The following is a 23,064-nucleotide window of genomic DNA, read 5'->3' as shown; positions in this document are numbered from 1 at the left end:
GAAACGCTGGAAAGGAAAACGCAGGAACCGAGAGGAGGAATGCCTTCCATGGGCTCCTCAGGAGACTTGACACAGCCAAGGGAAGAATCGGTGAACTTGAAGATAGGGCCCGAGAAATTACCCTGACTGAACACAAGGGGAGGAGGGAGTTAAAACGAAAACAGGAACACAAGACACAGAGCGCCCGAAAGTCGTGGGCTGATCGCAGATGCTCTTGCGTACAGGTGATCAGGATCCCTGAAGGGACAGAGAGAGACAGACAGAATGGCAGGCAGAAGGAATATTTAAAAGTCGTGGGCTGATCGCAGATGCTCTCGCATACAGGTGATCAGGATCCCTGAAGGGACAGAGAGAGACAGACAGAATGGCAGGCAGAAGGAATATTTAAAAGTCGTGGGCTGATCGCAGATGCTCTCGCGTACAGGTGATCAGGATCCCTGAAGGGACAGAGAGAGACAGACAGAATGACAGGCAGAAGGAATATTTAAAAGTCGTGGGCTGATCGCAGATGCTCTCGCGTACAGGTGATCAGGATCCCTGAAGGGACAGAGAGAGACAGACAGAATGGCAGGCAGAAGGAATATTTAAAAATAATGACTGAGAATTTCCCCAAGCTAACGATAGATACTAAACCACAAATCCAGGAAGTTCAGAAGACACTAAATAGGATAAATAGCAAAAAGAGCACATCTAGCCACTTCATGTTTAAACTACTGAATAAAGAACTCTTAAAACTCAACAATAAGAAAACAACCAACAAATTTAAAAATGGGCAAAATATCTGAATAGACTTCATCAAAGATACACAAATGGCAAATAAACATAGGAAAAGACGTGTAACTTTGTTAATTATTAGGGAAACGCACGTTAAAACCATGGTGAGATAGCTCTATGCACCAATTAGACTGGCTAAAACTTAAAAATTTTTTTAAAAGGTACAAGTGCTGGTGAGAATGTGGAACTACTGGAAGTCTCGTTCAGTGCTGGTGGGAGTGCAAAATGGTACAGCCGCCTCGGAAAAGTTTGGCAGTTTCTTGTAAAACTAAACACATGCGTACCATATGAGCTGGCTCTCTCACTCCTGGGTGTTTACTCAAGTGAATTTTTAAAAACTTCTATTCATACAAAAATCTGTTTGTGAATGTCTATAGCAGTTTTTTTTCCCCATAATCACCCAAAACCAGAAAGATCTCATTAACACATGGATAAACTAACTGTGGTACGTCCACGCAGTGGGATACTACTCAGCAGTGGAAAGGAGCACACTCTTGATTCATGCAGTAACTTGAATGGACCTTAAAGGCATTCTGCTGAGCCAGACTCAAAAGTCTACATATTATGTGATTCCATTTTTTATGGCGTTCTGGAAAAGACAAAACTACAGGGATGGAAAATAGATCAGTTATTTCCATGGGTTGGGATGGGGGCAGGGATTGACTAGACAGGGACAGCATAAGAGAATTTGGGCGATGATGGAGCTGTTCTGTGTGGTACTCTGTCAGTGAGTACACAACTATGCATTTGTCGAAACCCACAGAATGGTGCACAACAGAGTTATTTCTACTGTATGCAAATTCAAAAACAGAACCAAGCAGGAACCAAAGATGATGCAGACATGACCCCAGATCTAACTCTCTTACGAATGGATGACGTAACCATGCCGTAGGTGGTCGGGGAGCTGGATGTCACGTGGATATGGGAAGTCTGAAGGCTGAAGGAGCCAGACACAAGCACTGTCCTCTGGTTGAGAGGTCTTTTTCTTGCAGCGATGTGTGTTAAATTCTGAAACCACCTTACAGATATATATATATACTTTTGGTGTGTATATACACTTTACGTATATTCTAGGGTTTAACAAATAAGTAATTGTGATGAACTTAGTTTTTTACTGTCAGAGATTGAATCAAAAGGGAACTGCTAGAACAATCCTCTGGATGTTGATTGAAGTCGGAGGTGTCAGTATAAATCAGTGTGAATTTGTAAATGTACGCATATGGATTGATAGATAGAAAAGTAACTGTGGCCGTGTGTGTCCACATGGGTCAGGATACTTCTTCTCTTTCCTTGCTCTGTCCACTAGGGGGTCAGGAAGCAGTGACATCCCAGTAGCAATGAGCAATCTAGTCCCCAGATTTTGGTTTCTAAGTACCATTCTCCAAGTAAAGGGACCAGGGCCTTGGGGAAGTGGTTTATTCCCGTGCTCGGTCAGTGAAATCACAAGGTGAGCCTGACACATTCTGTGGTGTCATAAAATCAGGAAATGCTTTTAAAAAGAAAGAGAGAAAAAAGACGGGCTTGTCAAAGGACACAGGAACCAGTCTCAATGGCCAAAGCTGCGACCCTTTGAGCAGCTGTAAAATAAATAACAGCAGCATTGGATTATAGCCCAAAGAATAAGAGAAACATCCACGAGCCCGCACTGAGGTGAGTAAAGCGCTGAACAAAGGGAGGGAAGGAAGCCCTCTTCCGTACAGAAGAATTCCGGAGAATAAATGTGGGGGGAATTAGGGAAATAGCAACTCCCCATTAGAACGTCACAGTGGTAACTGCTCCAGACGAGATCCACCAAAGAATCCTCCATCAGTGGGCAGGACTTTAAGGAAAAACAAGATAGTTAGCTCAAAATATCTCTTTCAAATATTTATTAATTATAAGGGGAAAAACAGTAACTTCACCATGGAGAGACCTGACAGACAGCACCTGAACGAAGTGATGGTAAGATGTGATGCTCTGAGCCTCCCGCAAGATGCACTGGGAATGGCACATGGCCTCTGTGGTCCTCAGCCCAAAATCCATCCAGAAATCTAATGATGAGAAGACATTAGAGAAACCCAAACTGAGGGACAGGCTGCAAATACAGGCTGCAGGACTCTGCAGAAGTGTCAAGGTCATGAAAGACAAGGCAGGACTGAGGAGCTGTCAGAGACCGGAGGAGACCGAGGGGATGTGACAAGTCAGTGCGACCTGGGCTCCTGGGCCCGTCCCGGATCAGAAGAAGGCATTAGTGGGACCGCCGTGGCCCCTGAGTGGAGTCTGTAGTTTGGCTAATAGTGTTGTCCCAGGTTTAATTTCTTAGCTTCGATAGTCGCACTCTGGTTTCGTAAGATGTTAACATCAGGGAAGCTGGCTGAGAGAGGTGCAGGAGCGCTCTGCTCTATCTTTGTGACTCTTTTGTAAGTCTAAAATTATTTCCAAATAAACTTTTTTTTTTTAAAGCTGAGTGACACACACACACACAAAGTGGGAAAAATAACGTGTCCTTTGGTGAAAGGCTGAAGTGACTGGTTTCGATGAAGGGACATAAGAGCAGAAAGGGGCTCGGTATGTGCATGAGCCCCACTGCCGGTTCAGAGCCGGGCTCACTGAGACGTGAGGGCTTCACCACAGACCCCGGGCAGTGGGTGCAGGACTGGTCCTCGGGGTTCCTGGCTTCGGGGGCCGCGTTCTCCATCCCACGCCAGCCCTCTGCTCCAGGGGAGGGTGTGCCTGTAACTGTTCTGGTAACGCTCTTTCTGCTCCGCGTGTTTGTCTAAGTAGATTCCGCAGTCCCGGCTAGATTCTGTTGAGCGGATATCACCCGTGTTCCTTGTTGGGGTGTCCCTTTTAATCATTTCCACCCTCCAGGTGATGGCTTATGAATTTGTCTTACTCTTTCCTGCAGAAACTGGAGACGAGCAAAAGGCCTCCGTCTGGAACTTCGACTACCTCCAAAAGCACCTCGCCCACCCTCACGCCCTCCCCGTCACCCAAAGGGCACGCGGCCGAGTCCTCGGTGTCCTCCTCCTCGTCCCACCGGCAGTCCAAGAGCAGCGGGGGCTCCAGCAGCGGCACCATCACAGACGAGGGTGAGTCCCCCGCGGTCCTGAGACCCCAGCCCCTCCTCTTCACCATGGGGACCCTGAACCTTGTAGAAATCGGAATTCTTTCTGATGCAAGTGATAGAATCTCCTCTCAAACTGGGTTAAGCAAAAACAAAAATTAAGAAACTGGTAATTAGTTGGCGCATATAATGGAAGTGTCTATGTGTGCTTCAGGCATGTCTGGATCCAGGTGCTTTTTATACCTCAGGTAGGCTCTCTCCAAGTGGTAACAAGGACGTCTCCCAGCAGCTTCAGGCTTACTTCTTCTTCATGCTAACTGAGCCACTGCAGCAGAAAGAGTGATACTTTTTAGTAGGTCCAGCAAAATCCCAGGGGTAAAGGTCATTGGCCCACCTCGGCCGTATTTATAACGACTTGAATCATTTGCCCATCCTTGGCTATTTCTGTGTCCACGGGGGTAGAATGTGCTTATTAGCCAGGCCCCAGGTTGTGTGTCTGCTTTTGGAGCTGGGGTCGCAGTCTGCCCTGCTGACGCTGTGTGGACTGAGAGCAGGAGAGAAGAGGCCCCTGAAAGGAAGATTAAAGTCCCGTTTCCAGAAGGAGGAGGGGCTGGATGCTGGGCAAGCAAAAGCAGTGGATGCCCACTGCAGCCAGGAGAGCACTGGAACCTGCGTGCATGAGTTGAAAGTCCTTCCCCTGGGCATGAGGAGGAGAGGATGATGGAGTGGATGGCAGGCAGGAGTGGAGGCCTTGCAGTGAGGCCCCAGACAAAGACCTGAAGATTCAAAAGATAAAGGGAGATGCAGAGAAGAATACTGTCCTTTAAAACTGCCCTCTGGTGGCACTGGGGCAGGGGCGCAGCGGGGAGCGGAGCTGTGGTGCGAGCTGGGCCCAGGCAGGTGCGGGTTAAGGAGTGTGGATCAGAGAGGGAAGGACATCTCCTTGGGTGTGCGGGCCTCACGGACGCGTGTGCAGGCATCTCGCGGGCATCTCACCGCAGCTGCCGAGAGGAAGGCGCTGAGCAGGCTCTGCCCAGGTGCCCCGGAAACTCCGGGTTGGGCTACCATTGGCGTCCTCTTTATTTATTCTGGGATGTGTAGTGCAATCCTTTATGAAGCTTTAGAGGGTCGCCGGCAGCCCGGTCCTCCCAGCCTCCCTGTGGGTCCTCAGCTCCCCACTCACGATTCTCCCGCCTCAGGGCTTTCAGGAATCCAGACCCTGGAGGCTCAGTCAGGGCTTTGTACCCAACCTTTTCCCAAAGAAGAGTTGAGAGAGTGGATATCTGCACGCACGGGCTATGCCCACTCTGCTTCCCTCTCACTCGTTACCGAAAAAGATTTGCAGGGCCCCAGTTGGGATAACAGGAGGACCCAACAGTGATTTTAGGTTAATTTCTCTGGCTTGGAAAGCCTAGTTTTCCCCTCGGGGGGCCTGGGGCCTGGGGCCACGAGCCTCTGTCCCGTGGGACTAGATTTTCACAGGACAGGGCCTACGATCCACCCCAATGGCTGTTCTTTATGATGCTCTTGTGGGAGACGTGTGGCCCCAGTCAGGGACCCCACGCCCTGCCCATCATCCTGCCCCCGTCCCTCTCTGGACTTCTCCACTGGAAGTGATGAGGCCTGTGACAGTCACCTTCCCAGCCTCACGTCTGCCCATGAAGGCTTCTCGGGCAGGTGCTGGGAGCCACGACCTGTGCTGGGCGTTAGGGTGCCTCACTCAGGCCGGGGGGTCAGACACATCCAACATCGTAATGTTAAATGATTGTGATGCAAGATGGGATCAGACCCGTGTTCGCAGCAATGCGCGGAGTGCTGTGGCAGCCTCCGTGGAGGAGCAGGCGTTCAGGCTGGGCCACAAGGGCTGAGCAGAGATGGGGCTGTGGTGGGCCAGGGGCAATTGTTAAATTCACAGGAAACGTAGGAGCTGGTGATTAAACACAGCTATTAAAAGCCAGAATACAACAATGACAAAAAATATGTATGAAAAAAGAAAAAAAAACACTTCAAATTACGTGAACTTATCATAATTATATTAAGTATAAAAGTTTATGGTATTTAAAACAAAATGTATTATTGACTCATTTTTGCGTGCATTTTACTAGTATCTGTGCTCTTGAGGTTGTTTACACTCTGATCGATACCGTGGGATACTATACAATGACGTTACTACTGTGCATCTCTCCCCAGCTCCACCTTCAGGAAGGTCACATTGGTAGCTTGAAGTCAGCCCTGATGAGGATATTTACGTGGAAATCAGCAATCACCACCAGTCAGGGCTTGATCTCTTGTCTTATAGATCGTCTAGACGTAATCTAGAAAGTGATGGAGACGATGTTAATTATGCAGATGGAACTTAAAAGTGTCATCTCTTCTATATTGTGAATAGCACAAAAAATTGAGAGGGTGTTCTTTCGGGGTTTGAAAACCATGATCTCGCTCTGCAGTGGCTCCCGTGAAGTGCCAGCGTGCATCTTCGTTGTTTCATCTCATCCTACGTGTTCACGTAAACGGAACGATCAGCCAGCAGTCGTGGGGGAACTCTGCTCACTGACTGTGGGAACAAGAGTAGGGCAGAGATCAGTGAAAGCATGGGGCGAGATGCCTGAAATGCAATGAAAGTATTGGCATGTGGAATTTATAATAAAAAGTAGTATATAATTTGTTAGTACCTGTAGATTGTGTGCCACACATCCTTTATGTCAGTAAAATCTGCAGGAAACTATGTACCCATACACATGCCTGCACTTCCCCCCGAGAGCCGGTTGTTAGACATTTACCAGCACACCGCAGTGGAGAGACCCGTGGTGGGAACAGCGGGAGCAGAGGTCTGGTGTCCTGAAGCTACCACGGATTACGTTTGTGCTGGTGCGGGGTGCATCTCAGACGTCCCAGCTCAGCATCAGCTCTTCTCTGGAGGCTCCTCCAGTCTCTTGGGCTGGTCAACTGCCCTCTGTGTCCCCAGAGCCCCTGTTGATGCCCTTCCCTGCAGCGCTCATCACCAGTGGGGGAAGTGGCAGAGCAGGGTACACAGCGCAGGCCTGGCGGCTCAGCTACTGGGTTTGAATCCCTGCTCCGCGTGGACTGGCGGTGTGGCCTCACCCGAGATATGGTGCCCAGCCTTTCTGTGCCTCGCTTCCTCATCTGTAAATGGGGACAGTGATGGGGCCTGTCTCATGGGGTTGTGAAGAGCAAAGGGGTCATCATGTGCAGGGTGCCTGATGGTGAGCACTGTGCATCAGCGGTCGCCTTCTTTATATCTTCCCAGCTGCTGAGCTCCTTCACGGCCAGAGCTTTCCATCTTGCATTCCCAGCATGCAGTAGGCACATTGGTAGCCACTGTTGAATGAATGAATAAGAAAAAGGAACTGAGTGGTGTGCTCCACTTCGGTGGACTGGGTTCATAGGTTTGGATCCCAGGCATGGACCTACACCACTCTTCAGCCATGCTGTGGCGGCATCCCACATATAAAGTGGAGGAAGATTGGCACAGATGTTAGCTCAGGGTTAATCTTCCTCAGCAAAAGAAAATACTCAGGCCTCCTAAGTTTCAGTTGACTCTTCTGTGAACTGTACTCACTGCCCCAGGACCTTTGCACTTGCTGTTTCCTCGGTATGGATGCCACCTGGTGCTCTTTGCCTTGATATCTGCACAGCTCACTCCTTCATTTGCTCTTCGAATGTCACCTTATAGGAGAGGCCTTCCCTGACTGCTTTCTGTAAAACAGCATTTTCGCATTTCCTGTCATCTGCCCCCACTCTGTTCTTCCTCACTGCCTTGGGCCTGTCAGCCTGCTGTTGTCTGTTTTGGTCCCTCTTGAGTGCCCTGTGCCTAGTCTGGCAGATCCCTGTTGAATGTGTGAATGAGTATCTCTTCAAGCCCCCAGATGCTGCTCTTGTCTCTTTTCTTTATCCTCCCTGCTCTGTTACCATGAAGCCCCAAATCTTCTGTTTTCCCTGCCCTGTGCTCCTCTGGCTCTGCTCTTCCACTCGGACGCGTCCTTCCTTCGGGAAGCCTACAGCCTCTGCACACCTGAGCCAAACCCCAGCTCTGGGCTGAAGCCGCCTGCCCGTTCTCGTCAGTTCTAGCGTCCTCATTAGCCTTGACTGTGGGAGCGGCTGTCAGCACTCAGGAATCGTAATTAAGAACTCTTCTTGCGCAGAAGGCGGAGCTTGGGTCCCAGCAGCCAGAACCCTGAGAAGTGGGGGGTCGCAGCTGCTGCGGAGTCAGCCTGGCATGAACCTCCCGTGTCTGTCTTCACAGCCTGATCTGGGGTTTTGGGAGGTGCTGAGGGCCTGCCCCACAGTGGGCGCGGGGTCCGCCTCCAGCTTCATCTCGGGAGCACAGCGTCGAGCTGCTGCCGTGTTGGGGTTCTTCGTAGAATTTCATTGGAAATAAGATTACCACTACTTGATGAATGTCTGAAGACCACTCTTGATACGTTTTACCAAACTCTAATATGTGTTTCTTCCCATCTTTCCCTCCTGAAGATGAACTGACTGGAATCCTTAAGAAATTATCACTTGAGAAATACCAGCCCATTTTTGAGGAGCAAGAGGTAAGGATGTTCTTTCTGGATGTCAACTTAAATCTTACTGTAAAAAAATTGCCTAAATATGTCGGTTTTCCCTCTGAAGTCTGGATGGCTCTTTCTCACTGAGGCGGCTGAGCAAAGAGAACCCGTGTTCGGCACATCTGGGTCGGTTTGCACCAGTGAAATCCTGGGGCCTTGCTGGCTTGTTTGTGGCCGCGCACTGTGTGAGCTTGAGCACTGCTCTCTCTAGTGAGGTTTGTGTCTGTCCTGCGCTCGCTTTAGTTGAAGGACGTTGACTGGCAGCCTTTTTTAGGTTTAGATCGGTTCAAAAGCAAACCCTAATGAGTCTGCGTTGTGTCTGGATGTAGAGTGTGTTCGTCTGAGAGAGTTCCTGTTTTCTTAACAGCACTCACAACCACGTTTAAAAAATTAGTGTTCTGCAGTTAGGCAGTTTTCTCAAAGTTTTAAACATAGAGTCACCGTGGGACCCAGCAGTCCCGCTCCTGGGTGTCAACCCAGAGAAACAAGAACGTGTCCAGACAAAGGCTGTAGGCAGATGTTCATAGCAGCGTTATTCATAGTCACCGAAAAGTAGAAGCAACACACATGTCCATCAGCTGATGATGGGTAAATGAAACATGTTCTCTCTGTACGACGGGATATAATGTGGCCATGAAAAGGGGTGAAGCACCGATCCGCACTACGACAGGGGTGGACCTCGAGAACATTATGCCAGGTGAAAGAAGCCGGTCACAAAGGCCACATGTGGTGTGATGCCTTGACGTGCAGTGTCCAGGAGAGGCAGACCCAGAGACAGGAGGAGGCGAGTGGCTGCCAGGCAGGCGAGGAGGAGAGAATGGGATTGATCGCCAATGGGTGTGAGTTTGCTTTTTTAGGACAATGAAAATATTCTAAAATCGAGTGTGGTGACAGTTGCACAACTCTGAAAGTACTAAAAATCATTGAATTTTACACTTTAAATGGGTGAATTTTGTGGTAGGTGACATATCTCAATAAGCTGTTAAAACATTTACCGTTTGGGCCAGATAAAGCTCCTCTGTGGTCCCCGAGCACCAGGTGTGATCGCTCGTGTAGGACGTTCTCTGGTACCCAGTCTGGTCCAGGACGGCTGTCGTAATTACAGCAGCAATCACGAGAAGCACTTGTTGTCCCCAACAAGCTTGAGATGCCATTGAGGAGTGGGCTGTGGGTTCAGGAGCCAGACGGGGGTGCAGTGGCTTCCCCTCGGTTCGCTTTTCTGCCCTGCCCGGTCAGCCCTGCCCGCCTCCTCAGCCTTTTAAACTTCAGCAGTGAGTTTTCTCGTCATTGAGAAATCTTTCCTGTTTGCTGATGGCTGCCTGCTTTGTTATGTGTTCTGTGCCCTCTAGGGAACCGGGTGTGGGTCTGCGCTGAGGGTCTGGGATAGTGGGGAGAGGGGAGTGTCCGGCGGGGCCGGTGGTTTCCATCAAGAAGCACATGCCCAGTTCGTTCAGCCCTCAGCATCCCAGAGGGATGCCAGCAGCTTGTTGTCAGAGATGCCTGCCCCACAGAGGGAGCCTGGCGTTGGGTTAGGGAGCAGAGCCTTCCTTCCCCGCTCACTCAAACCTGGCTCAAGATGTTTTTTTAATCCAGGAAAGTAAAGTGACTATTACAAGAGAGAAGGAAAGATGGGGGGAGTTTCATCCTGCACAGGCAGGAATGCAGAAACATTAGGATTTTCCCCGAAGAGTCCCAGGATTGCGGGGCTTTGTGACACCCTTGTTCTCAGCCCCTTTCTGCCTCGGTTCTCTGTGGCCCTTCTTTCCTTGCTGCTTCTGCTTGTTTATTTTCTCACTCTATCTTCCCACAGTCTGCATCTCTCTTGTCCTCTGGGGGGAAGCATGGTGAGTACCGCTGTATACCCACATGTTCTGGGCAGGAGCTGATGTTGAAAGTGCAGCCGCATTGGCATTGACTTTGTAACAGCAGGACCCCAGCCTCCCGGATCCCTGTCTTGGAGACTGTCCCTTGTTTCACTGTCAGGGTCTTTCTGAAATGCACGTGTCCTGAAAATCCCAGGGCTAGGGCTGCGGAGAGTAAGTTCTTAATGATATTTTCGACTAAACTTTCAGCCTAAAGTCAGGGATTGAAAGTAGTAAATCATAATTAATTCCTTACTAATAAGCGCTAATAGCTCATAAGCGTGATGTTTTTGTTGTGGTTGGGAAGAGAGAGGTGTGGCGTCAAGCAGATGGTGGCAAGTCCCCTCTCTTCCCAGGTGGACATGGAGGCATTCCTGACGCTCACCGATGGCGACCTGAAGGAGCTGGGTATTAAGACAGATGGATCCAGGCAGCAGATTCTGGCAGCCATTTCTGAACTGAATGCGGGCAAGGTATTGTTCTCCTTTTTTTTTTTCCCCTGTTTCAAACGACTGAGAGCTTCAATAGGATCTTAGGCCCTCAGTGTTCCCAAGGACCTTCATGCTCCAAGTTCACCTCCAGCATATCTGGCAGAGTCTGGCCCCACTTGCACACTTCTCATAACCAGGCGCTCACTACCTCCCACTGTGGCCTGTTCATTTTCCAGACCTCTCTTTGTATAAGGCTGTTTCTCCTTAGATTCGGCTAAAATATTCCTTCCAGTAACTTTAACCCACAGGGCTGGGTATTGCCCTCCGGAGCACAGTGGAAGCAGGGCCTTTGGTTAAGACGGGCCCTGGCGTCAGGCTGACCTGGGTTTGAATCCCAGCTCCTCCACTTACTTGCTGCGTAACCCCGAGCAAGTCACATACCTCTCTGAGCCTCTCTTTCCTCGTCTGCAGAGTGTGGGTGATGGGGTTGTTGCAGACTAAAATGCTTCGCAGAGCGCCTGGCACACACACGTCCGTCAGTCACTGTTGTTGTTGGCATCTGCATTTCTGTCGAGTGTTAAATTTCTGTTTCATCAGCTTTAAGGCTAAAGGTTAGCAGTGCCCCCCACTCCCACAAAGGCACACGTTTGCAGAAGCAAACAAGCAGACCACACACGAGGAGCCGGTCGCCCCTCCCTCTGCAGACAGTGGTTGGTAGTCGCCACTGGGCTGCTCACCCTCCTTTGCCTTCTGCTTTCCTCCCTAATGTGGGCGGGCTTTTCTGTGCCTCGTTCCACAGCAGCGTAGACCCCCTGCCTGCCTGTTGCTTTCCATGCCTTGCCTGACAGCCCCCGCTTCGTGGACCACGGCGCTGGCTCTGGGGTTTTGCTGTTGTAAATGGTGCCGACACTGACAGCTCGGCCTCCTTCTCTGTAGTTGCTGTGTCCCACCATACGGGGTCCCGTCAGAGAGCGTGGCTGAGTTGATAGTTCTTTCCATACGCGGCCGAGTAGGCACAGAAATGCCGCACAGACCTGTTGCGCCAGAGGCAGACAAGTATTCATGTGGCGCTTTATCCTTCACAGACCCCTTCACGTACATTTCCTGTTAATCCGGGGGCTGGTCCCCGTGCTGCCCTGTGCAGCTGGAGCGGGAGCAGAGTTGGGGGCCCCTAGCTGCACCCGGCCCCTCCCAGCCTGCCGGGACGGGGTGGTGGTTTGTTGCTGGCATCGTTATTTCCCTGTCTGGAGGCTGCGAGCTGGCCCTTCACTGGCTTAGTTAGCATCCTTCAGGTGTTGGCAGGGCTGGGCGTCTCCCTCAAGTCTTTACATTTGTTGTTTGTTCCTTGCTCTCTGTCGGTGGCCTGTTCCTAAACATGGCGCCCCTTCCAGGGCCCTGGGCTGCCTCCCTGCGGAGAGAGAGAAGTTGAGCCCAGAACTGGGCAGCGACCCCTGACCCCAGGCCAGCCCGTTTCTGCTCCACCCAGGCAGGGAGGTGGGTGCGGCTGGCATGGAGGCTGCTGGAGGTCTCTGCTTGGGAGGAAGGGCTCCCCCAGGAAACTGAAGCCCAAGGGGGCTCAGGGGTGGGGTGGGATCACCTGCGCCAAGCACCAGAGTGTGGAGCACTGATTTATTCATGAGAAACAGCACTTGCCTCTGTGCCGGGCCCCAGGCGCTGTGTGGGTGGGAGCACTGAGAATCCCCCTGTGCCAGCACTGCCCTGAGCATGTCACATCTAGTCATTCATCAAACCGTCACGGAGGCCGCTGAGTCAGCTCCAGTTTGTAGGTGAGAAACAGGCACAGAGACATTGAGGAATTTGCCTAAGATCAGACAGCCAGTAAGTGTGGAGCCCAGAGTGGAACCCACAGTCTGTGTCCTGACCACTCTGCTGTCCTGCCTCAGCGTAGCCCATAAGCAGACATGAAGGAGAGGTGTGTGTGTTGTGAGAGCTCCTGACTTAGAGTGGGGCTGGCTTGCAAATCTTAGGAGACTTAAATGTCGTCATCAGAGTGGACGATGTGACATCTCGAGCCCACTCCGAAGGAGGACGTTTTTGTTAAAGTCTGTGCAGACTGGAACTTCCTTTAGTTTTCTCTCAAATTCGTTGGCCCCCTCCTCCCTGTTTCTGGAACACTTTGCATCCTCTGCTAGACAGGGCCCCACTGAGGTCAGCTGGAGCAACGGCTGTTGGTGGGGGTCCTGGTTCGGGCAGCATACGAAGCACCGAAGACTGGGTGGCCTGGAAACAGCGGACGTGCATTCCTCACAGTCTGGAGGCTGGGCGTCCGAGGGCAGGTGCCGGCGTGCTCGGTTCTGGTGCGGGTCCTCTTCCGAGTGGCGGACGGCCAGCTTCTCGCTGCACCCTCACGCGGCACAGCACAGAGAGGCGAGCTCTCGCCTCTCACAGGGGCACTGACCCCGTCGTGGGAGCCCTGCCCTCATGACCTCACCTGAGCCTGTTCACCTCCCAGCACCGTCATGTTGTGGGGTAGGGTTTCAACATACGAGCTTTGGGGGGACACAAACGTTCAGTCCATAACTGTGGCCTTCCTCGGGGGCCCCAGCTGACCAGCTCCCAGCCGGAAGACCCAGGGGCTTCTGACATGCCAGAGCGAGGGGACCGCTTGATCCCGGCCGTGTCCTTCCCATGGGCAGTGTCCACTCTGCAAAGTCAGGCGATTCCACGTGGAAGTAGGTGCAGGGGGGAGGAGCCCCCTGAGCTCATCGCTGGAGAGAGGCCCTGTTACTCTGCACAGTGCCAGACAAGCGAGGACTGGGTGTCAGAGCGTCTTAGAGCCAAGAGGTGACTGGGAGAAGTTTACTGTTACAAAAGCAAGTTTGTCTTCACTCCCCGATGTCACCATTGCAACTGCATGCTGGTTCTTGGGAAGAGCAAGGTCGTCCTCAGGGGGCTGGCCCAGTGGCACAGCGGTTAAGTGCAAACGTTCGCTTCGGCAGCCTGGGGTTCACCAGTTCGGATCCTGTATGCGGACATGGCACCGCTTGTCAAGCCATGCTGTGGTAGGCATCCCACATATAAAGTAGAGGAAGATGGGCACGGATGGTAGCTCAGGGCCAGTCTTCCTCAGCAAAAAGAGGAGGACTGGCAGTAGTTAGCTCAGGGCTAATCCCCCTCAAAAAAAAACATAGGAGTCCTCAGACTGAGCGTGGCATCCACGAGCCCTTACGATGGCCTTGGGACACCCGGGGCCTCAGCTGTTCTGAACTGGACCTGCCTGACCCGACTTCAGAGCCTCCTGCCTCTTTCTTGATTGCTGCAGGGCCCCAGCTTCCCCTTATGGCGTTCCTCCTGCTTCTTTCTCAACCCAGCCTGGGCCGGGAGAGGACCCACGGCCGGTACTGCTCCAATGCTCCGTGCATGTTTGAGAACCCGGACCAGGATGCGTGAGAGTGGGGCTGGCGCTCCTCCCCCCAGTGTCTTTCTAGCTGTGGTCTAGCTGGAGGGTTCTGGAATCAATTCAGTGGGTCATGAGCAGCATTTAACAAAAAAAAGAGTAGGGTAGAAAATATGAACATTCCTTGCAGGTAGGGAGGTAAAATTTGTTTCAGTCGTTATGTGTTTACATGTAACAGGGTTGTGATGTAAAATGTATTTCTTACACAATCGAAGAAAGTTTGAACATTTTAGCCTAAAATTTCCTTTTTAGATGAATATTAACCGAACACCTGGCTCAGCCAGAAAAAAATCAGCAAAGCACTGTGGACCTGCAGCCTGCCAGCCCTGCAACCCCAGTATTCGAGCTGTGATCCGTACTCAGGTCTGCTTATCCGTTGGCTAGTTTCAAACAGGTTATGTACTGGAGAAGCTTAACCAGAAATGATGATCTGAGTTTCACCTGCAGTTGGTCCAAAGCCATTGCTTCTTTCATTCCCACTTTTTGTGATTATCAAAGCAGTGCATATTTGTTTTACTAAATTGGCACAGTACCAAAAAGGTGAAAAGGATTTTTAAAGAAATCACGACCCAACCGCCAGAGGCCAACGCTGTTCACATTTGGGAAGATCACTCTGCCGTGTTTTGTGCCAAAGGTTGTTTTATGTGGCTGACATAAATTTGCATCTATAATTTTACATCCTGCTGTCTTTGTTTAACATTAAATATATGCAGTTACCCATGTCATTAAGAACTTTTTAATAAATTTGCATGGATGTACCAAAATTATTTTTTTTAATCCCTTCTCATTGGATTTGTAGCTATCTATACTTTCTATAGATAGTGCTGTTGTGGGTAGCTTTGTGTATAAGGCTTTCTAATCATATCCTCAGAATAGATGTCTAAAAGTGGAATTATGGAGTCAAAGATGCTAAATCAGGATATATGGTACTTCTTCCTGAATTACTTTCCAGAAAGAGTCGGTGGCCGTCCCCACCAGCTGTGGGTGTGTGGGTTCCAGTGTCACTCCACTCTGGCCAGCACTGAGCACTGTCAGTGTGGTTTTTAATTTTTATTAATTTGATATGCCAAAAATGCCTTATTTTAATTTGCATTCCTTTACTAGATAGACAGAACACTTTTTTCCTGTATTTAATGGCCATTTGCTTTTTCGTTTTGTGAGCGATCAGGCAGGTCCTTTGAAATTCGGGATCTTTGAAGGGCAGTTGCCATCGTGATCGTCAGTGCGTGGTGGATGGAGGGGGCCGTCATGGATTTCATCACCCCCGGCTCCCTCTGAGGGTGAGGAGGAGAGGGTGCTGGAGCCCTGTCTCGCCCTGACCTCATTGCTCAGGCAGTTAAGACCAAGGTGCTGTTTAATAAAGACACGGCTGTCGTCCCTTCTGTTTGTGTTGCAGCCCTCTGCAGTGGGCACAGTGTCACCCCGTTCATTATCTCAGGCTGAGCCTCGTCCCAGGCCCGGCAGGGGACATTACCCCCATTTTACAGATGCGGAAACTCGGCAGCAGGGGGTTGTGCCTGGGTAGAGCGAGTGGTAGCGTAGGGCTGCGGGGTCCTCTGACCCCACAGCTGATGCTGTGTGCTCTGCCCTGCAGCCTTTAGGTTTGTGTTGATGGAATCCTGATGGCATTTTTCCAGCTTATTTAAAATGACTTGGAAGGATTGATGTGAAGGGAGACGACTCCTGCCCTGTCAGGTGCCTAGGAGGCCTCGAAAGCGTTAGGTGTCTGCTTGGGGGTCTGGAAAGGGCCCCTCAGGGATGTGGGGAGTCCATGGAATAAGAAAAAGCTTGAAGTCTAGGCTCATTCAGTGGAGTCTTCTTTTTCTTTTCAGTTGTAGCACAGAACAATCTGCCAGAGATTATTCATCTTAATTTGCTTTACGTTTTGACCACATTTACTTGTTGGTTTTTAAACTATATGTTTAATACACACGGCTCCCCGCTGAGGGCAGGGCCTGCCGGCCTCCCGCTGTCCACACGGGGTCTGATGTCAGCAGCAACCATCTGAGCTACTGTTATTATCGCCACTTCGCAGATGAGGAAACCCAGATCCAGAGAGGTGAAGTATCTTGCTCACGGTCACCCAGCTAGTAAATGGGAGAGATGGGTTTTGAACCCGGGCTGTTTGACTCCAATCTCTGTTCTTAACCTACTTTGCTGACTCTCGGCCAGGTATTCAGTGAAATGTTCTCTGAGCTTAAAGAAGTATCCACATTCTTCCTCTTTTCCCATCTCAAAACTTGTGTGTAGGGGCCGCTGGGGGGGACGTTGCTGGGATGGAGTGAGAAGTGAATCACTGAAAAGAGGAACCTGCCATCTTTGGGGCAAGGGGGAGTAAAAACTCTTCAGACTCACCCTCTGTAGCGGAAAGTTCAGCTCCCACTGAATTCCCTGGAAATCCGAGGGCTGGAACGAAACAGAGCAAGGCAGGGATGGGGACCTCCCTCCAGGCCATGCGACCCAGGACAAGTCAGTCCCGTTCCCTGGGCCCTGTGTCTGTTCTCGTCCCTCTGCATCTTGGGGGCCTCCCCAGCCCTGAGATGCTGCGATGTGGGTGCTGGGGGAGATTCTGACTCAGTGTGCTTTTATTAAACTCGGTACTCTTTCAATTAAGTAATTTATTTTCCCCCAGACACCTTTGGGTTTTTCAAGTATGAGTTGAGCATTACCAACACTGTGTCAATTGCATTAATGGTTAAACGATTTAACAAGACTTTCTGGGTCTGTTTTCACTTTCCTCCACAGGGACGCGAGAGACAGATTTTGCAGGAAACTATCCACAACTTCCATTCTTCCTTTGAGAGCAGCGCCAGCAACACCAGGGCTCCTGGAAACAATCCGTGTGCTTGATCCTCCTTCCTGTGGTCTCTGGACCCCAGTGCTGCCGTGCACAACCCGTGCTCCAGCCACCGCCAGCTCTCCCAGGTGCCTGAGACACACCTTGCTCTGTCACACCACCATGCCTTGTCACGTTGTTCCCTCTGCCTGGGACGCCCGGCCCTCCCTCCCCTGCTGGAGTCGGTGGTGCTTTTTGCTGTGACGAACTCCAACAAGCAAGACAGTCTCACCTGAGGCCCAGTCAGGCTGCTCCCGCTTGGTGGGTGGTTTCAACAGGGATCCGGGGACCCAGCTCCTTTCATCTTGTGGCCCTGCCGTCCCGGAGGCCTCAGGCTTTGCTTCTGGCTGGCAGGAGGGGAAAGGGATGGCGGAGAAGGCCCAGCCACTCCTTAACTGCCTGCTCTTAACTGCTCACATTTCATTTTCTCCGCCTGCACACAGTCCATTGGCCACTGGTAGTCACATGGCCTCACCTGGATGCAAAGGAGTCTGGGAAGTGTAGTCTCTGTTCAGGTAGGCTTCCCAGCAGCCACTCTAAACTTCCATGGGGTAGCACATATTTCGGTGGAAGATCGGCCTTCCCTGTCACATCTTCCCTTCAAACTGCTACCTTGTCCCTCACGGTGCAAGTCACCTGTCAGATGAAGCCTTTCTGGACTCGCTACACAGAGCTGACCCTTCCAGCCGCCGGAGGCCCTCACTGCTCTGTGTATCACTCTGCTCTAACATGTCACTGCACCTGCCGCGCACAACGTACGGCAGGTGTCAGGATGTGTATGTCGAATGCGTTTTTCTTTATTGCAAAGGCAGCCTTTTATATAGGAAAAAAGATGAGGCCCACTGTGTGATCTTTCTGGCCGTCAGTTTCGTCATCTGCCAGATTGGGGTTCAGGCTGGATGATGCTCTGATAACCCCACTCTGCCCCCCCTATATCACTGTAGGGCTTTCTGCTCTTTAAGGGGGAGCAGAAGACCTAATCTATTACGTTGTGGAAGGACTTCGGTGCTCACATTTTCAAGGCAAAGAAGCAGAGGATTTGGAGTTTCTCCTAGGCCCCGTTAATGCTGTGTTCCTCAGAAGGGGATCGGCCCGTGTAGTTTTCTACTGTGTCATGTTATACTGGATGAGCTCTGACTTTTAAAATCCAGAGGCTTTCTGCAATGTTTTCAAGCAAGCGTTTCATCCGGCCCACATTTGCTGCATTTCCGCCGTGTGCTGGGGTTCAGAGACGAGCCAGAGCTGGTTCCCGCCCTTGAGACCTCTGCAGGCAAGAGAAGGCTGAGTGGACAGCCAGCCTCGAGGGGCAGGTGTGGAGTGGAAAGAGCGTGCGCTCTGGACTCAGCTCAGAGTTCACACCCAGCCCCGGCCGCCGGCTGTGAGGCGGGGCAGCCGCGTTGCCCAGAGCCCCGTCGTGGTCTCCCTCCACCTGTCCATCCAAGGGGTGCTATTCTCTCTTCATCCCCGCCGTCCCACCTGTAGAAGCTCTTTCCTCATGACTGGAGAGCAGAGGTTTTATTTTAACCGTCACTGATAGACGTCTTGATAAGCGTTCCTCGTGTCCTGGGCTTCTCTCGGGAGGGTCGTTGGGCACCTGCTGTGTGCGGCAGCTTGACCTCAGTGTCAGCCGTCCTGCCCCCCACCCTGGAGGCTGGCACAGCTTAGCCTCACCCTGCGGGTCGGGGGACGGACGTGGAGGAGTGAAGCCGTGTGCCAGTTGCACAGCCCGAGAGGAGCGGAGGTGGCCCAGGACGCATCTGGGGCCTCCAGACAGAGCCCATCCCTTTTCCTCTGACTCCCGTGGGCTCCTGGAGCCCGGAAGCCCCAGGCATTCTCGCTGTTTTAACATACCCATGTCTCCAGGGTTATTGATTGGCCTAGAGTCGTTTGCCCTGAAATACATGGCCCCCGAGTTCTGTGCTTGAGGTTTTGTGCCTGCTGTGGGCTGTCGTCCTGTTCTTTTCATAAACCCTGTGTTCACCCACTGGGGTAGGTCTGAGGGAGCACCCACGATCCACAGGGGCTGTGCTGGGGCTCAGCTCCCCGTAAACACAGGCCCCCCCCGCGATCTGGTCTGAGGCCGCAGTGGAGCAGGGCTCCTTTGTCCATCTTGCAGACGGGAAAGCAGGCTCAGGACAGTGCCTCTCGTCTTTTCATTGGACTCAGGTGGTTCTAGGCTTTTTCTCCCGGGCAGTTCATATGCTGGCTGGCGAGAGCCCTGGCTCCCTTTCTGGGCCATGATCACCCCATTCCTGGTGACCCTTCTCACCCCACGTGTGGCTGCAGCCTGCCGCCAGGAGGCAGTTCCCCTCCACAGTGTGTCCTGTGCCCAGTGACTTTCACCAGTGTTTCCCAAGGTGTGTTCTTTGGAACCCCACTTCCGCAGGATGTTAGTAGGTTTTCAAACGGAAAAATAAAGGCGGGGTGTGTGTGAAAGTGGGGTGAGGCTCTGTGGTCTAACGGGTCTGGCAGACACTGGGTTAAGGCCAGGTACATGACTGTCTGCAGCAGGATATCTCAGAGCCTTTAGTGTGCCAGTGTGGGGCCACTTCAGAGGGGCCGTGTGGCTGGAGCCTTCCCACACGTCTCATCGTAGAACGCTGCTGCACGGCACTCTCGCCAGATGGGGCATCCCGGGACATTGTCAGGAGAACCCTGCTTTGACTGGGACAGCGGCAGCCATGAGGCCTCATGGCCCCTGGGAGTGGGGTGAGGGGCGCCCGAGGGCTTCAGCTGGGGCAGGGGTCTCCCCAGTGGCTCTCTGCAGAGGTGGCCTGCTGGGTGGTGGGACATGGAGGTAAGGGGGTCCCTCAGAGGTCTCTCCATCCTGGGGTCTCCTGCAGGGTCGTGGGCATTGTCTGCCTGGCGTGTGCTGGTATTGGACCCGGCCCGCACGGCCAGGGGAGGCTCCTGCCTCAGGGCTCCAGCGCCAGGCCGGCCTGTTTACAGGGAGAGTGTTTGCTTTTCCTTCTTCCGTTTCTCTGAGCGGTGGCTGAGCGTCTGCCCTGTGCCTGCCCCGCCTGGGCCATGGGTCGAGAGGAAGAAGCACCATGTCGGCCTCAGGGAACCCACAGCATCTCAGAGGAGACAAGCATGTGGATAAACACACTGGCGCTGTGGGGAGGCTTGTAGCGAGGGGGTGCTGGGGGCATGGCTCCGAGGACGTCACCCACGTCGGCTCTGGTTCGGCCTGGACAGGCCCGTAGGAGAGACCAGAGCTTGAACCGGGTCTGAAAGGGGGTTGGCACAGCTCGCAGGGGTGATGAGAAAGGGCACCCCAGGTGGGGCAGCCTGGGTGAAGGCAGGGGACATGTAACATTTGTCAACTGAATATCACCAGCGGGGGTCAGACACCTGCTTTTTCAATTTTTATTCCTTGCCTTTGAATGTGTGGAAACAGTCTGCTCCCTGGAAAGAGCACTGAGTCTGGAGTCAGCCCCAGCGCTGGGCTTTGGCTCAGCCACTTCTTAACGGGCAACGGGCGCCCATTTCTTCCTCTCCTTGAGCCTCAGTTTCCTTTTTGGTTGCAAGGGAATAGCACTAACCAAGGAGCTGCGGATCAGTGGAGGTGAGAAATCCCCTTTCGCACGGTGTGGAGCTGGGGAGATGTGAGGAACCTCCAGTTGCCCGTTTGAAATCCTCTCTCTGTCATTGTCCCCTGGGCTCCCCATCTGCTCCCGCCTCCCACTTGCCCCAGTGTAGCTGCAGCTAGGGGAGCCAGGCCAGAACAGCCTCCAGCCAGAGGGAGCAGCAGCTTCGACGGCCCTGTTGGCATGGGAGCCCTGAGGAAGCAAGGGTGGGTGGGGATCCCAACCCTCCAGCTGCGTCTGGCCTCTGGGTGCTTGTCACTGGGACGGGATCCCAGCAAGGTGGGCAGAGAGAAGAGAAAGGCCTTGCAGCCGAACCACAGGAGCTGATCCAGGAGGCAGGAACCCCTCCAGTCTGCTCTTGCCTTGAAGCTGCCCGAAGACACTGCCTGCGGGACCAGCCTGGGCCAGACGCTGGACATCTCTGCTGACCTCTGCCACCAAGTCAGCGCCTCGTAGAGGCCTGGGAGCCTTCCTGGGAAGATCTGCAGCCCAGACTGAAGGTGTGCAGCCCTGTCCACGCCCTCTGTCCGTGTCGTTCCCAGCGAGATAACCACGTCTTATTAGCCAGTCCCTGTTAAGCATGGAGGGAGAGCCGGCGCTTTGCCTGATAGAGTCGGTACCAAATTCTGCAGGGTCGGCCAGGCATGTGAATCTCCTCCCTCAGGGAGATGCACAGAGTCACCTCCCCTGGGGGAGTGCTCCCTGGATATTTCTGGGGGACTTGCCAGGCTGCCCGCTGGCCTGAGGGGCCCCTGCTCCTCCATAACATGCAGCCTAGGAGGGGGTCGGACCCGGCCTGAAAGTCCCGCCCCTTGGCTGAGAAACCAGTCCCTGTAGACAGACAGTGATTCGCCACAGCTGGGGGACGACAGCGGGAAATCAACAGCATCGCCGGTGGTGGGAGAGAGCAGAAAGCCCGGTTCCCTTGTCTTCAGTCTCCCTCCTGAGGCAGAGACCACATCCTCCTGCCACCCAGGGTGCTCTCTCCAGGGCCCCACCCCAGGGGTGAGCCAGCACCTGTCCGTGTCAGGTCCGCCCAGGTCTCCAGCTTCTATCGGAGCCGCCTCGCTAGGGCTCACAGACCCGGGCACGGCCATTGTCCTCTTTAGGGAGACCTTGTCCACCCTCCAGGCTGCTGTGGCAGAGTGCCGCCGTGCCCCCATCCTTTGGAGGGGCCCTCTATCCTTCGGTGGGAGACCAGGTGCCACCGTGTTGCAGCCCTGCAAGAGCGGGTTTCCCTGTTCCTCACCGTCAGATTCTTCTTTTTATTATTATTTGATGGTTATTTCCAAGCAGGCACTTGATTCTTTGGAGGATTTTTGTTTGCCAAACATATATTAAATAATGGTGAATTTTCTTCTCGCTTGGATTTTGCTTGTTGGCATGAAACGCTGCTCAGTTTTCTTCTGGTGATCATCACGGACCGAGCGCCGAGGGTGCCGGCCGCTCCTGTGAGTTGCCTCGTCTCCTTCATCATAACCCTGAGAGTCAGCCTTACAGTTCCCTTCCTGCCAATGCGGTGACCGTGGCACGTGGATGGTGACTGACCTTGCCAGGGTCCCCCAGTTGACCCGGGACAGTCGGTTTGAAAGCAGGTCTCGCCTCAGCCTCACGAGGAGTGCCCCTTCTCGCCTGCTGTCCTGTTGCGTGTCAGCACAGAGAGAAACATGCAATTGGTGGGAGCCCAGCCAACAAGAAAACAAATAAAACCTTGTTATTTAGTCTGTTCAGCTTGTTCACAATTTTGGGGAGGAGGTGCTTACAACACACTATAAATAGCTTGGAGGTTCTCTGTTTCCTCTAAGAATTCTTGCAAGTCAGAAGGCGCCTGTCTCCCCCTCTCCCAGCATCAGTATCTCCCCTTGGCCGGCTCACCCCCATAGAGCGTTGGGGAAGCGGAAAGTGGCGTGGGTCCCAGTGGAGGCAGGTGGGGTGAAGCCAAGGTCTGTGGGGCTCCAGAAGGTGGAGTGAAGATACTGGGGAGACCATAGGAGTAGGGCCAGCTCTCTAGGAGAGAGAGCATTCCAGGATCCAGGGCTACCTGAGAGGGGGAGCATCCGCAGGTGGGCCCCCAGAGGCTGGCAGCCTGTGCCAGGGCAGCGGGAGGGGGATTCAGACTTACGATGAGGATCGGACCAGGCACTTGGTTCCCAAATGACCCAGCGATGGAGGCGATGTGAGAAAAACAAGTTCAAGGCAGTGAGTTTGCCTGACACTAATGTATTCATTTCCCAGGGTTGGCCTTGATCCTGACGCAAGTCCCTCCTTTTGGGGAAGGAGCGGTGGGGATGGCAGTTGTAGTTTTACTGATGTATGAAATCCAAAAGTCCAAGAAAAACCATTCCCGGTCATTTTTGAGGTCGTTTCCACCCCTGTGAGTCTATGAAAACCTACAAAAACGAGGAGTACTTCCTCAATAAGTTAAACATAGAATTATTATCATCGAGCTCAGCAATTCCCCTCCTAGGTATATACCCAAAAGAATTGAAAATAGGTGTTCAAACAAAAACTCATATGTGAATCTTCACAGCAG

General features: G+C 52.5%; 1 protein-coding gene and 1 long non-coding RNA gene across 12 annotated transcripts in view; one reads left to right on the top strand and one right to left on the bottom strand.

The window, feature by feature from the left end:
* ANKS6 (ankyrin repeat and sterile alpha motif domain containing 6) overlaps positions 1-22,261 on the top strand; it is a 50,385-nt gene extending 28,124 nt beyond the window's left edge. For 2 of the 11 annotated variants that reach the window (XR_011533448.1, XR_011533447.1), the window contains 7 exons: positions 3,662-3,845; positions 8,312-8,379; positions 10,613-10,729; positions 14,358-14,468; positions 15,274-15,385; positions 15,938-16,164; positions 16,851-21,887. Coding sequence is in view for 4 of the 11 variants with exons in the window: in XM_070595872.1 (XP_070451973.1) it covers positions 3,662-3,845; positions 8,312-8,379; positions 10,613-10,729; positions 14,358-14,489 (501 nt within the window). In the remaining 7 variants the exon portion in view is untranslated. Of the gene's footprint in view, positions 1-3,661; positions 3,846-8,311; positions 8,380-10,204; positions 10,239-10,612; positions 10,730-14,357; positions 14,870-15,273; positions 15,386-15,937; positions 16,165-16,850 lie in introns of those variants that run through there. The other 9 variants (XM_070595873.1, XM_070595871.1, XM_070595872.1 and 6 more) reach the window with 7 other exon arrangements.
* Positions 5,832-17,363, bottom strand: LOC139079661 (uncharacterized). Its single transcript, XR_011533455.1, has 3 exons — positions 17,174-17,363; positions 16,461-16,511; positions 5,832-6,374 (listed from the first exon to the last, which is right to left on the bottom strand). It is a non-coding gene; the product is annotated as an uncharacterized lncRNA (long non-coding RNA).
* Positions 22,262-23,064: the final 803 nt, after the last annotated feature.

The sequence above is a fragment of the Equus przewalskii genome, chromosome 26 (genome assembly GCF_037783145.1).
Source record: "Equus przewalskii isolate Varuska chromosome 26, EquPr2, whole genome shotgun sequence".
Classification (NCBI taxonomy): Eukaryota; Metazoa; Chordata; class Mammalia; order Perissodactyla; family Equidae; genus Equus; species Equus przewalskii.
Note: the sequence above shows the minus strand (reverse complement) of the source record. Positions and strands in the feature narration are given on the sequence as shown.